The following is a 15,269-nucleotide window of genomic DNA, read 5'->3' on the forward strand; positions in this document are numbered from 1 at the left end:
CTCCATTTCGTTCCGTTTGCTTCCATTATATATATATTTTTTAATTATTTAAAAAAAAACGTTTTGCAACAGAAGTCGCGTAATGAATACATCCCATATCTAGGTCTACACCTATGTTGCGCAATGAGTGTATGGACCATCAATATGGGCTGATTTATATCGGCTCATCGTGCGTTTAAACTTTTTTATCTCATATGTCTCGAAAGGTAAACGTTTCTAGTCCCGCCCAAACACACCGGTGAATAGCCAACTCTGAATTGAGTCGGGGCGGGCGTCAACTTGACGATGAGGTAACTTTGACTGGGAAAGGAATTCAGAGTTTGGAACAGTGGAACGGGGTCCGGAGTACAAGAGTGCGGAAGTGAACAGAGCGTTGTTGTGGCCCTAAAGTAAGATATTTGATTAGCATGGATTTATTGACATGTTTACTTTGCCAAAGCTGTACATGCGTTTAACTGAATCATTGCATAAATGTTTGCGCTCATAGAACCGACTAACAGGTTTGTGAGTAACGGATTACATATAAGAGATTACAAAAACGATCCTTGTAATATATATTACCAGCAAAAATATTTTAACTAGATACTTTTGAAAAACTAGATGATTACTTCAAGGATTACTTTTAAATTCAGAAAGGATGTTTGCAAAAACAATCTTTGTGCCACTTCTCTGTTTTGTAAATGACACTCAAATTAGCATTGAAAAAAAGTCACACATTTAAGTTAGTTCCACCTGAGCGAGTCTGACCACTATGATGACACACGAAATGTGTTTGATCGATCGAGGGAAAAGCGCAGGAATAGGCTTTTGTAGGCTACAGTCCAAGGTATGTCTTCCAATGGTGCGACTGATGTCAGCATCCAAAGATTATCCAATTTGAATCAACGCTTGGAGGTAAGGATGACAGCAGTGTAGTCTACGGCGATACGGATATCACTTATTGATATCTATACAGCGCATTGATGTGAATCACACTGCTGCTCTCTCTCATTTAGCTATTTGTGCCTTACGGAATGTGGTTGTTGTGGATGGCTGTTCACAAATCCAAACGTGTATTTGAACCCGATAATGGTTGAATTCAAGAAGTTTAAACTGCCCATCAATCATTGTTTTTGAAACCAGTGGACTGCCAGTGAAGAATGCGCTCTTGCAACAGCTGCATAGTGCGGATCCCAGCCTATGGAATAAAAATAGTTTTTTCCCCCCATAGGCCTGTTCAAACTCGCACACTTTTGACATACTTAAAGGGGCAATATGTTGTTGCTACATCCAATTTTTGACTTATAAATGATGAGCTCATGAGTTTAATTCAACTTTCACACTCCATGAGAACCCAAAATATAACCTTGTTTTTATCCAATGTTTGTAAACATTGTAAATGTAAACAAGCACTGTATAGCCTCATAATATGGTTAAAACAATTTTGATATCATGGATGGTCAGTCCTTGCATCCATAGCTCTGTCTATTAATCTGAGAGTGGTTACATTTCTCCAGGCCCATCCCTCAGCCTACCAAAACAGAGGCGGCGAAACGATTTAGTTCTTGTTTCATCGGTGTATTTGCCCTTTAAACTGCTATCAAGATATCAAAGTGTCACCAACAAAAAGGTAAACAATAGGCCTATAGCAAATTCAGCATATGGCATTAATTTTTCACATGTAAATAGCACTTTTCAGTAGTGCTCAAAGCATGCCATTCCATGAGCGCAGCATTTCTTTTTCAACTCGAATCAATGAGCCCAATCAGTCCTGCATGACAACAAAATCATAAACAGAGTAGGGTTGGCTAATAAATCCTTAGTTTTGGGATTATGCTCAAGCAAAATAATTTGGCTAATCTATACTTCCATATTTCCAAATCCTATTCTTGAAGATCAAGGGGTATAACATTTATTGGAATGACTGGAATTCTGATAGACTTTGGTTTTTAATGTAAATATATAATTTCATTGTATTATTATATGTAGTGGGGAAGAGATTGGTTAGAAGAAGCCTACATAACCAACCCATAAAGTAACATTTAACATCCATATGTCCAGCTATGTAAACTTTAACATTGATTTATCCTGCAATAGATGAAGTTCAATTGGTAACATACATTTTTGTCTTCTTCTAATGCATTTTAAGGGGAAAGTAATCTAAAAGTAACTGAATGTAATCAGATTACGTTACTGAGTTTGGTTAATCCAAAAGTTACTTTACTGATTACAATTATGGAAAGCCAACTAGTAACTGTAACTGATTACATTTAGAAAGTAACCTACCCATCCCTGCAGACTAATGGGTGATACCTGCATGCTCTGAATGATGTAGGTTATGGAATACATTTTTACATCTGGTTAAATCCACACCAGTAATAGTGATTTGTATGCTACTCAAAATGTGTGGCATGTAATTAATTAGAAGATTCAAACAACAATGCAACAACCTATCAGATTGCAGGTGCATATAGCCTTTTCATAATATGGCCAAGAGGAGAAGGGGCAGATAATAACCTGACAGACTCGAGTTTTGGAAATTGCTGAAGCCTTCCTATCTACCACCACACCAGTGGTGGAAAAAGTACCCAATTGTCATACTTGAGTAAAAGTAAAGATACCTTTTTATTGAAAATGACTCAAGTAAAAGTGAAAGTCACCCAGTAAAATACTACTTGAGTAAAAGTCTAAAAGAGTTTGGTTTCAAATGTACTTAAGTATCAAAGTAAATGTAATTGCTCAAATATACTTAAGTATCAAAAGTATAAATCATTTCAAAATCCTTGTATTAGACGGCACAATTTCCTTTTTGAAGTTTTTTTCAATGGATAGCCAAGGGCACACTTCAACACGCAGACATACTTTGTGTTTAGTGACCTCTGCCAGGTCAGAGACAGTAGGGACGACCAGCGATATTCTCTTGATAAGTGCATGAATTGGACAACTTTCCATTAGGATCCAGCTGCGACATCATCTCTCAGAGCAGTCATCCCTCAGGGTCTCTATGATGCCATCTACTGATATGTCATCTCTCAGTGCAGTGCATCGCTCAGGAAAAGTGGAGGTGTCGAAAGGAACCATATAAGGAGTGGGGATTTTGAAAGGAACCATATAAGGAGTGGGGATTTTGAAAGGAACCATATAAGGAGAAGTGGGGATTTTGAAAGGAACCATATAAGGAGAAGTGGGGATTTTGAAAGGAACCATATAAGGAGAAGTGGGGATTTTGAAAGGAACCATATAAGGAGAAGTGGGGATTTTGAAAGGAACCATATAAGGAGAAGTGGGGATTTTGAAAGGAACCATATAAGGAGAAGTGGGGATTTTGAAAGGAACCATATAAGGAGAAGTGGGGATTTTGAAAGGAACCATATAAGGAGAAGTGGGGATTTTGAAAGGAACCATATAAGGAGAAGTGGGGATTTTGAAAGGAACCATATAAGGAGAAGTGGGGAATTTGAAAGGAACCATATAAGGAGAAGTGGGGTTTTTGAAAGGAACCAAATAAGAAGAAGTGGCGATTCTTCTTTTAACACTTTTAGTCTTTTAACACTAGAAGTGCTGGAATTCCATAACTGCTAGAACTGAAATTACTTGATATTTCAATTATTATTATTATTATTATTTAAAATAGTCAATAATAAATCATGCATTGTTCAAGTTCAGATATCTAAAGTTAGCAAGTATTTACATTTACGAAAAACGTAACGTTACATACATAGTTACCAGTAGGTAACGTTCAAAAACACAGCTCACAATGGGTAAATAGACATTTTTTGGGGGATAACTAAAATTCCTTACTGTCATCTCTGTAGAACATGACTGACATCTTGAGTGGCACCTCAAAACCCACACTTCTCCTTATATGGTTCCTTTCAAAATGTCCACTCCTTTCGAAACCCCCACTTTTCCTGAGAGATTACATTGTATACCCTGAGGGATGACCGCTCTGAGAGATGACATTGTAGACCCTGAGGGATGACTGCTCTGAGAGATGATGTTGCAGCAGGACCCCTCCAACTTTCCAGTCCTGCTAAACATTCAAAATGTAAGAAATACTTTTGGGTGTGAGGGGAAAATGTATGGAGTAAAAAGTACTGTATATTGTTTTCTTTAGGATTGTAGTGAAGTAAAAGTACTTCATTAGTACTTTAAAGTATTTTTACTTAAGTACTTTACACCATTTCACCAAACATACCTGTTTCTAGCTTAAAATTAAAAGGTTTGAATTGTTCACAGCTCATTTTAGCACTTCTACCTGCCTACAAAAGCATTTTTTTTCACATGGGGAAAATAACACTACCGGCTAGTGCATATGACACATCATTCACATGTCTAATGTTGATCATACTGGGTGCTGTAAAGCTCTCTGCTATATTCTGATTCTGCAGAACTCAGGGGAACTCCTCCAGAAACAGCAGCATAAAGAAGTAGGCTAACTCAGGAGTGAGAATGATGGGTGAGACACCGGTCAGGGAGGATGGCACAGTTACAAGGTCAGCTGAGGTAAGCCATATCCAATGACAGAGCAAAATACATCTTCCTCCTCCCCATATAAGAGTTGGTTACTACACTGAACAAAAATATAAACAACATGTAAAGTGCTGGTCCTGTGTTTCATGAGCTGAAAGAAAAGACCCCAGAAATTTTCCATACGCACAAAAAGCTTATTTCTCTCAAATTCTGTGCACACATTTATTTAAATCCCTATTAGTGTGCATTCCTCCTTTGCCAAGATAATTCATTCACCTGACAGGAAGCTGATTACACAGCATGATCATTACACAGATGCACCACTCTAATATGTGGGGCACCTGTGTAATGTGCACTCTAAAATAATGTACTTTTTAGGCCACTTTGTACCATAAGCCGCCTCCAATGCTGTTTCAGAGAATTTGGCAGTACGTCCATCCAGCCTCAAAACCGCAGCCCATGTCTATGGTGTCGTGTGGGCGAGCGTATTGCTGACTTCAACGTTGTGAACAGAGTGCCCCATGGTGGTGGTGGGATTATGGTATGGGCAGGCATGAGTTACGGACAACGAACACAATTGCATTTTATCGATGGCAATTTGAATGCACAGAGATACCATGACGAGATCCTGAGGCCCATTGTCGTGCCATTCATCCGCCACCATCACTTCATGTTTCAGCATGATCATGCACAGCCACATGTCGAAAGGATATGTACACAATTCCTGGAAGCTGAAAATGTCCCAGTTCTTCCATGCCCTGCATACTCACCAGACATGTCTCCTATTGAGCATGTTTGGGATGCTCTGGATCGATGTGTATGACATCGTGTTCCAGTCCCTGAAAATATCCAACAACTTTCACAGCCATTGAAGAGGAGTGGGACAACATTTCACAGGCCACAATCAACAGTCTGATAAACTCTATGCGAAGGAGATGTCACACCATATGCCGACTGGTTTTCTTATCCATGCCCCTACCTTTAAAAACAAGGAAATCCATAGATTAGGTCCTAACTAATTTATTTAAATTGTCTAATTTCCGTATATGAACAGTAACTCAGTAAAATCTTTGAAATTGTTGCGTGTTGCGTTTATTTTTTTGTTCAGTATATTATTTTTTTTCTGTGTCCTAAGAGGATGAAATCTGAGTGGACTCTACTTCCCTTTTAAAACCTTGTTAATTAGTTACATTACGTGTTTATCTATAATCAACAATTGATAGTATGTGTAACATAGTCTTTCTTGTTTATATAGTATGTTGGGTCTTTTCATGTGGACGACTGCTGTTTGGACGATCAGATGCAGCAGTTGCACACACAGCTAAAGTCTCTCAAAGTAGGTGCTGGTAGCGACAGGCTAGAAAGCAGCAGCAGTACATTAAAACACATTTTGATTGTTCACAACTTATTATGGTGGAGATGTGGAATTTGTAGACAGCCCGAATGCAAAGGCAAACACGAAAAGCTTTGCCTGAGGTGTTGAAATGTCTTTTTCACAGACATGCAAGAAAAGGAGGCCTGTGTCCCTTAAATTTTCCATCAAAGGGGTGAAGATGTATGATGAAGATGAGACGGTAAGAGTTGAAATTCCCAGTCTTAAAAGTCATCAACATCATTTCTTTCCTTTTGTGAATGACTTTCCTCTTCCTTGTCTGTAGACCCTCCTCATGGCTCATGCTCTACGAAGGGTCTCCCTTTCCACTGCCCACCCCTCGGACGCCCAGTTCGCCTTTGTTTCCCACAACCCCGGCAGCCCTGATGCCCAGCTATACTGCCACCTTTTCAAGGCTAGGCATGCCAGAGCAGTAAGAACCTATATTGGATCTTTATCTCCCAAGGTGATTGACAAGAAAATCCCTTTGTGTGTCTGTTAAGCTGCTGTTTCTTGTATCTGATTTGTCTCTCTGTTGGTATGTTGTTTTCTCCCAGGCCCAGTTCCTGAACCTGTTGCTGTGCCGCTGTTTCCAGCTGTCCTACCTGGCAAAGCACCCAGAGGAGGCGCAGGATGAGTCTGTCGGCCCACTGCCCAGCCGTGCCCCCTCCCTCCTCAACCAGGGCTTCCCTCTCTGTGTCAGTGCCCTTGTGTCATTCCGAAGAGCCCCCACTCAGGGCTTACTGCCAGGGGAAAAGGTCAGGACAAAATTGTGATTATGTTTTTTAATGAATTGTGAAAGTATTATTTCACTGTGCTATTTTTATTTGCTTTGCTGAGCCCGTACTTTTTGCTGGCTTAGCAGTTGGCCAGTTAATACTTCCTATGGGTCTTTATTGTAGGTCTTCCCATTGAAGAACAACGGAACAACAACTGAGGAACAACCAAGCAGCCAAGAGGAGGTCTTCAACTCCTCTCCTTCCCTGGTGCGCAAGAGAGCCATCCGCAACAAAGTACTGCGCTCAGGAGCCTATCGCTCCTTCACTTACAGCCCTCACAAACAACGTCAACTCCAGGATCAGCTAAACTCTCCAGAAGGTGGGCTAAATGTGCAGAGAGCACTTTCAAGAGTGAAACAATTCATTAGGTAATGTTGAAATCATTCCCTAGAGGGACCACTTGGAATGGGATCATCACAAGATGCTAAGGGATCTCTCTTCTTATGTGTGAAACAGGGAAGGGGCAGGACAAAATGCCAGTGAGGAGAGCCCGGGCCCCGAGCCTTGCTGAAACAGAAGAAGCTCTGGCTCAAGCAGTGTGGTGTTGGGCTGGCATTGCCACGTGAGTCCTCTCTCTTGCATTTACCTCACTCACACTGATGCTAGTTCCTAGTGTATTTTATGGAGTGTTTACTTGACAGTGGTGTAAAGTACTTAAGTAAAAAATACTTTAAAGTACTACTAAAGTATTTTTGGGGGGGTATCTGTACTTTACTTTACTATTTATATTATTGCCAATTTTTACTTCACTACATTCCTAAAGAAAGTAATGTACAGTTTACTCCATACATTTTCCCTGACACCCAAAAGTACGTGTTACATTTTGACAGGAAAATGGTCCAATTCACGCACTTATCAGGAGAACATCCCTGCTCATCCATACTGCTTTTGATCTGGTGGACTCACTAAACACATGCTTTGTTTGTAAATTATGTCTGAGTGTTGGAAGGTGCTCCTGGTTAAATGCAAATTAAAATATACATAATTATTATTGTGCCTTCTGGTTTGCTTAAAATAAGGAATTTGAAATTATTTATACTTTTATATTTGAGCAATTCCATTTACTTTTGATACTTAAATATGTTTACAACCAAATACTTTTAGACTTTTACTTACAGTGGCAAGAAAAAGTATGTAAACCCTTTGGAATTACCTGGATTTCTGTATGAATTGGTCATCAAATCTGATCTGATCTTCAGTCACAACAATAGACAAGTCACAACACTAGACAAGTCACAACAATAGACAAACAGTCTGTTTAATCTAATAACACACAAACAATTATACGTTTTCATGTCTTTATTGAACACACCGCGTAAACATTCACAGTACAGGGTGGGAAAAGTATGTGAATCCTTGGATATAATAACTGGTTGACCCTCCTTCGGCAGCAATAACTTCAACCAAACGTTTTCTGTAGTTGTGGATCAGACCTGCACAATGGTCATGAGGAATTTTGGACCATTCCTCTTTACAAAACTGTTTCAGTTCAGCAATATTCTTGGGATGTCTGGTGTGAACCATTCTCTTGAGGTCATGCCACAGCATCCCAATCTGGTTGAGGTCAGGACTCTGACTGGGCCACTCCAGAAGGTGTATTTTCTTCTGTTGAAGCCATTCTGTTGTTGATTTACCTCTGTGTTTTGGGTCGGTGTCCTGTCCTGCATCACCCAACTTCTGTTGAGCTTCAATTGGCAGACAGATAGTCTAACATTCTCCTGCTAAATGTATTGATAAACTTGGGAATTCATTTTTCCATCAATGATAGCAAGCTGTCCAGGCCCTGAGGCAGCAAATCGGCCACAAACCATGATGCTTCCTCCACCATACTTTACAGTTGGGGCCTTTTTTTCTCCACACATAGTGATGTGTGTTCCATCCAAACAACTCAACTGTAGTTTCATCTGTCCACAGAATATTTTGTCAGTAGCGCTGTGGGACATCCAGGTGCTCTTACGCGAACTTCAGACGTGCAGCAATGTTTTTTTTTTTGGACAGCAGTGGATTCTTCCATGGTGTCGTCCCATGAACACCATTCTTGTTTAGTGTTTTACATATTGTAGACTCGTCAACAGAGATGTTAGCATGTTCCAGAGATTTCTGTAAGTCTTTTGCTGACACCAAGATTTTTTTAACCTCATTGAGAATGATGCGCTGTGATCTTGCAGTCATCTTTGCAGGACAGCCACTCCTAGGGAGAGTAGCAACAGTGCTGAACATTCTGTATTTATAGACATTTTGTCTTACCGTGGACTGATGAACATCAAGGCTTTTAGAGATACTTTTGTAACCCTTTCCAGCTTTATGCAAGTCAACAATTCTTAATCTTAGGTCTTCTGAGATCTCTTTTGTTCGAGGCATGATTCACATCAGGCAATGCTTCTTGTGAATATCAAACTTACATTTTGTGAGTGTTTTTTATAAGGCAAGGCAGCTCTAACCAACATCTCCAATTTTGTCTTGTTGTTTGGACTCCAGGTTAGCTGACTCCAATTCACTTTTGGAGGTCATTTGCCTAGGGATTCAAATACTTTTTCCAACCGACACTGTGAATGTTTAAATGATGTATTCAATATAGACAAGAAAAATACAATAATTTGTGTGCTATTAGTTTAAGCACACTGTGTTTGTCTATTGTTGTTGAAGATGAAGATCAGATGAAATGCTATGACCAAATGCTATGACCAATTTATGCAAAAATCCAGGTAATTCCAAAGGGTTCACATACTTTTTCTTGCCACTGTAAGTAGTATTTTACTGGGTGACTCACTTTTTATTGAGTCATTGTCTATTACGGTATCTTTACTTTTACTCAATTATGACAATTGAGTACTTTTTCCACCACTGTCACTTGATGAGAACTCATCTGAACTGTCAGTGGTCTCTAAATCCTTATCATGTGTTGCAGTGACAGCAGCTCCTCCCTGCTTGCAGAGGATGTCCTGGGGTCGTACCTACTGTGCCCCCATCCTAAGAGAACTGGCTGTGGCTCTCTCATAATTCGTTTCTCTTCTGGACTGGTCACCCACCTAATAGACAATACCTCCAACGGGAAATACCTGCTTGAGGTGAGCAGTCTTGTCAGTTATTCATATTTGACTTGCTTTTAAGTTTAATGTATTTTCCACTAGCAATGTAGTAATTTGTATTTTTTATGTTGTTATACTAGAACTGCCACATAGAATTTAGCACCATTGCTGCCTTGATAGAGCACTGCACCGATATCAAGGGGGGAGCTGGACTGTCCGCTGAGTTGTGCCCGTGTGAACCACTGCTATGAGTGGGAGGAGAACGTTGCTAAGGCACTGCCTTTAGCCTTACACCAAGGCCTCAAAAGAAAGAATGCAAAATATACCCAGAGGAAACAATGGGTTTAAAAGTCATTTCTGATCATTGGATTGATCAATGTATCTAATTTTCTAAAAGACACTGACCATATGGTACACTGACACCTTAAATATAATATAATTCATGAACTTGTATGCTTCACTTTTGTTATTGTTTTCAGATTTCTGATAGAAACACAACTCTAACTATCAAATTTACTTCCAGCAGGTGAATTGTGATGAGTAGAGTAACATTTTGACACTTAGCCTCTGGGATGTAGGGTTGTTTTAATGTCAAAAAGCTATGTGTGTTTGAGTATATTCTTCTATGTTTTAGCTGCACCTACTTTACTTCACCTACGTTTGAATTATATTATTTGAATTACATTATTTTAAAACGTAGGAATATTATTTGTGTGTTTGTATAGACTATATAGGGACATTTTTTATAGATTAAGCAGACTAAGGTTTTTTGTACATTAACCCTGACTGTGTTTTTCACTGCCGTCTTCTAAAGTGTTCTGTGAGAACTAGCAGTATTTCTTCATTTTGATTACAGATAAATGTACTTGCTGAATGAAAGTGTATTGTTGTGTTTTATATTTTTAAGCATAATGCATTGCCATATTGTATACTGTATACCAGGTATTCCCAAACTGGGGTACGCCAAATAAAAATGTGATTCACATACTTTAAAAATATATATAAATCTTCAAATTTTCAAACAGACCATTTATATTTCCAACAGGGCTATACATTTGGGTGAACTATTTTTCTTGCCTGAGTACCCTTGTTTCACTGCCAAAAATACAATTAAACCATCTCGTGTTCAGCAAAATAACAACACAATGTCAAATACAGGTAGTCCAGTCAAATAATTAACATCCAATCACATTAACCGTTACTATCTCGCGGGAATTCTAGCTAACCTTAACGTATCTGCTGCTCATTCCGTTTGCTTGAAAATTGATAAATGGTAAAAAATAAAAATAAAAGCAAGGCCCGTGTCCATAGAGACACATATCAGCTCCACAGGTAGTACTGCTACTACCAGCAGTACTACACCTACAAAAGTTGACTACACAAGTTGTTCTGCTTCCACGAGCACATCCAATGCTAGCATCAGTAATTCAACATTTGTTGTTAGCCCAGCTAGCATGGACACTTACAGTTGTGAATCTGATGCAGCCGAAGAGCTACTTCCCCCTTACCCGGGAAAGCATCAAACAACAGACAGGGACGTTGGACCATTGAAGAGGCACAAATATGATGAGAACTACATTGATTTGGGGTTCACTTATATTGGGAGGAGCCTTTCCTCAGCCACAGTTTGTTATATGTGCAAAAGTACTATCCCACAACTCAATGAAACCTTCACTCTTGTGCAGATATTTAGAAACAAAACATGGCAATTTTAAAAATAAGCCACGGGAGTTTTTTGAGAGAGAATTAAGACAACTTTCGAGTAGTAAAGACATAAAAATAACAGATAACATCAATGGTGAGCTACCAAGTGGCTAGGACAGGCAAGCCCCATACTATTGTGGAGGACTTAATTCTTACTGTTGCTGCGGATATGGCTGGGACAATGCTGGTTGGAAAAGGCAAAAACAATTATACAGATGATGTTTTCATCAAACACTGTTTCATGACACAGGAGATTTGAGATTGTTTTGAAACAATTACTGCTTTGCATACAAGCCAGTGAATTCTATGCATTATAGCTGGATGAGTCAACAGATGTGTTGGGCCTGGCACAGCTCCTGGTATGTGTCCGTTATGTTTGTGGGGGGTCAATTAAGGAAGCCATTCTCTTCTGCAAACTACAGGAAACCAGGACTACAGGAGAGGATACTTTTTAAATACTGGACAGCTTTGTGACATCAAATGGACTTTGCTGGTCAAGATGTGTTGGGTATCTGTACTGATGGCGCAAAAGCCATGACAGGGAGACGTTGAGTGGTAATGCACGTGCAAGCAGTTGCTCCCGACACCACTTGGTGAGTACACTGCAGCATCCACCAAGAGGCTCTTGCTGCCAAGGGAATGGCCTGACAGCTTGAAAGATGTTTTGGACACTACAGTGAAAATGGCTAACTTTGTTAAAGCAAGCTCCCTGAACTCATGTATTTTCTGCACTATGCAATGATATGGGCAGCGACCATGTAACGCTTTTACAACAATCACAAGTGCGCTGGTTGTCAAGGGGCAAAGTATTGACTGTAATGATTTTCATTGGTGGAAGAAGGTTAGGACCAAGGTGTAGTGTGGTAAGTGTTCATCATTTTAATGGTAAAACTGAACACTATCAAACAAGCACCAAAAGAACAACAGAACCAGCTCCGTCAAGTGCAAAACACACTAACCAGAAAATAACTACCCACACTGCATAGTGGGAAAACAGGCAGCCTAAGTATGGTTCTCAATCAGAGACAACGATTGACAGCTGCCTCTGATTGGGAACCACACCAGGCTAAAACCAGAAATACAAAACATAGAACAAAAACATAGACAAAATAACAGCACACCCACCCGAGTCACACCCTGGCCTAACCAAAATAGAGAATAAAAAGCCTCTCTATGGTCAGGGCGTGACATTGACCCATTTTTTATTTATTTAGAGAAAAGCTTAAAGATTTCTTTACTGACCATCATTGTCACGTTCTGACCTTAGTTCCTTTGTTTTGTCTTTTGTTTTAGTATGGTCAGGGCGTGAGTTGGGTGGGTTGTCTATGTTAGTTTTTCTATGATTTTCTATTGCTGTGTTTGTCCTGATATGGTTCTCAATCAGAGGCAACTGTCAATCGTTGTCCCTGATTGAGAACCATATTTAGGTAGCCTGTTTTTTTATTGTGTTTTGTGGGTGGTTATTTTCAGTCTTTTTGTGGCTTCACCAGATAGAACTGTTTCAGTTGTCACTGTTGTTTTGTATTTTTGAAGTGTTCAGTTGTTTATTAAAAAGATCAACACTAACCACGCTGCGCTTTAGTACTCTCCTTCTTCCACCCAAGACAGCCGTTACAATCATTTTCACTTGTCTGACCCCTTGCAAGATGAGTTTCTCACACGACTGGCCTATCTGGGTGATGTTTTTTTCTCGCCTGAAGGATCTGAATCTAGGATTACAGTGACTCTCCGCAACTATATTCAATGTGCGGGACAAAACTGAGGCTATGATTAAGAAGTTGGAGCTCTTCTCTGTCTGCACAACACACAGGTCTTTCCATCGTTGTATGATTTGTTGTATGCAAATTAACTCAAGCTTACGACCATGTCAAATGTGATACAGCGATGCACTTGAGTGCGCTAATTACACAAACAACTGGATTTGTTATCCCCTGCCTCCAGTCCACTTACCGATATCTGAACAAGAGGGCCTCATCAAAATTGCAACAAGCAGTTCTGTGAAAATTTGATTTAATCAGGAGCCACTGACAGATTTATGGATTGGCTGTGCTCAGAGTATCCTGCTTTGGAAAACCGTGCTGTTAAGTCGCTAATTCCAATTTGCAACCATGTACCTATGTGAGAGTGGATTCTTGGCCCTCACTAGCATGAAAACTAAATACAGGCACAGACTGTGTGGAAAATGATTTAAGTGTGAGACTCTCTCCAATACAACCCAACATTGCAGAGTTATGTGCATCCTTTCAAGCACACTCTTCTCATTAACCTGTGGTGAGTTATTCACAATTTTCGATGAACAAATAAGGTTTTATATGTAAGATTGTTAAATAAAGAGCAAAATTATTAATTATAGTATTATTAATGCCCTGGTCCTATAAGAGCCACTTCCCACGAGCCGGGTTGTGAAAAAAACTCACACTCATTCTTATGTTTAATAAAGGTATCGTATAGTGTGTGTGTGGCAGGCTTACAACGGTGGCAAAAAAACTACATTTGAGAGTGCGCTGACACTGGTGCAAGAGGGGGTACGCAGCTGGAGGTTGAATGTTTGAAGGGGTACGGGACTATAAAAAGTTTTGGAACCACTATTGTATACAGTACCACTCATTCCAGGGTTTTTCTTTATTTTACTATTTTCTACATTGTAGAATAATAGTGAAGACATCAAAACTATGAAATAACACATATGGAATCATATAGTAATGAAAAAAGTGTTAAACAAATCCAAATATATTTTAGATTTGAGATTATTCAAAGTAGCCACCCTTTGCCTTGATGACAGCTTTGCACACTCTTGGCATTCTCTCAAACAGCTTCATGAGGTAGTCATCTGGAATGCATTTCAATTAACAGGTGTGCCCTGTTAAAAGTACATTTGTGGAATTTCTTTCCTTCTTAATGCGTTTGAGCCAATAAGTTGTGTTGTGACAACGACGGGGTGGTATACAGAAGATAGCCCTATTTGGGAAAAGACCAAGACCATATTATGTCAAGAAAAGTTCAAATAAGCAAAGAGAAACGACAGCACATCATTACTTTAAGACATGAATGTCAGTCAATCCAGAAAATGTAATAATAATAATATAATATATGCCATTTAGCAGACGCTTTTATCCAAAGCGACTTACAGTCATGTGTGCATACATTCTACGTATGGGTGGTCCCGGGGATCGAACCCACTACCCTGGCGTTACAAGCGCCATGCTCTACCAACTGAGCTACACAGGACCACTATGTCAAATGTCAAGTACTTTTAAAGTTTCTTCAAGTGCAGTCGCAAAAACCATCAAGCATTATGATGAAACTGGCTCTCATGAGGACTGTCACAGAAAAGGAAGCCCCAGAGTTATCTCCCGCAGCAGAGGATATCATTAAATCAAATCAAATTTATTTGTCACATACACATGGTTAGCAGATGTCAATGCCAGTGTAGCGAAATGCTTGTGCTTCTAGTTCCGACAATGCAGTAATAACCAACGAGTAACCTAACTAACAATTCCAAAACTACTACCTTATACACACAAGTGTAAAGGGATAAAGAATATGTACAGTGCCTTGCGAAAGTATTCGCCCCCCTTGAACTTTGCGACCTTTTGCCACATTTCAGGCTTCAAACATAAAGATATAAAACTGTATTTTTTTGTGAAGAATCAACAACAAGTGGGACACAATCATGAAGTGGAACGACATTTATTGGATATTAGTATATCTAGTTTATATATAGTTTTGATGTATTCACTATTTTTTTTTTTTACAATGTAGAACGTAGGTGTGACGGGTACTGTACACATGCATAAATGAACAAATCTTTCTATGAACTTGAACTAAATCTGTTGTTTGGGTAGATTTGGAAGATTGGACGATTCTTCAGGGCACTTATAACATGACGTGCTTTGATCGCAGTAGTGTGTGGTTGCCTAGCAACTTGGAACG

The 15,269-nt window shown here is 39.5% G+C and overlaps 1 protein-coding gene across 1 annotated transcript; it reads left to right on the plus strand.

Moving 5' to 3' along the window:
• Positions 1–157: 157 nt before the first annotated feature.
• On the plus strand, positions 158–10,506 carry LOC124020307 (SH2 domain-containing protein 5-like). Its single transcript, XM_046335663.1, is given in 11 exon segments — positions 158–389; positions 4,371–4,485; positions 5,708–5,788; positions 5,952–6,026; positions 6,111–6,257; positions 6,382–6,582; positions 6,727–6,922; positions 7,060–7,165; positions 9,512–9,671; positions 9,773–9,829; positions 9,831–10,506. Coding segments are annotated over 10 exon segments (1,227 nt in total). The 5' UTR covers positions 158–389; positions 4,371–4,431; the 3' UTR covers positions 9,981–10,506.
• The last annotated feature ends 4,763 nt before the right edge of the window (positions 10,507–15,269 follow it).

Source organism: Oncorhynchus gorbuscha, linkage group LG03, assembly GCF_021184085.1.
Source record: "Oncorhynchus gorbuscha isolate QuinsamMale2020 ecotype Even-year linkage group LG03, OgorEven_v1.0, whole genome shotgun sequence".
NCBI lineage: Eukaryota > Metazoa > Chordata > Actinopteri > Salmoniformes > Salmonidae > Oncorhynchus > Oncorhynchus gorbuscha.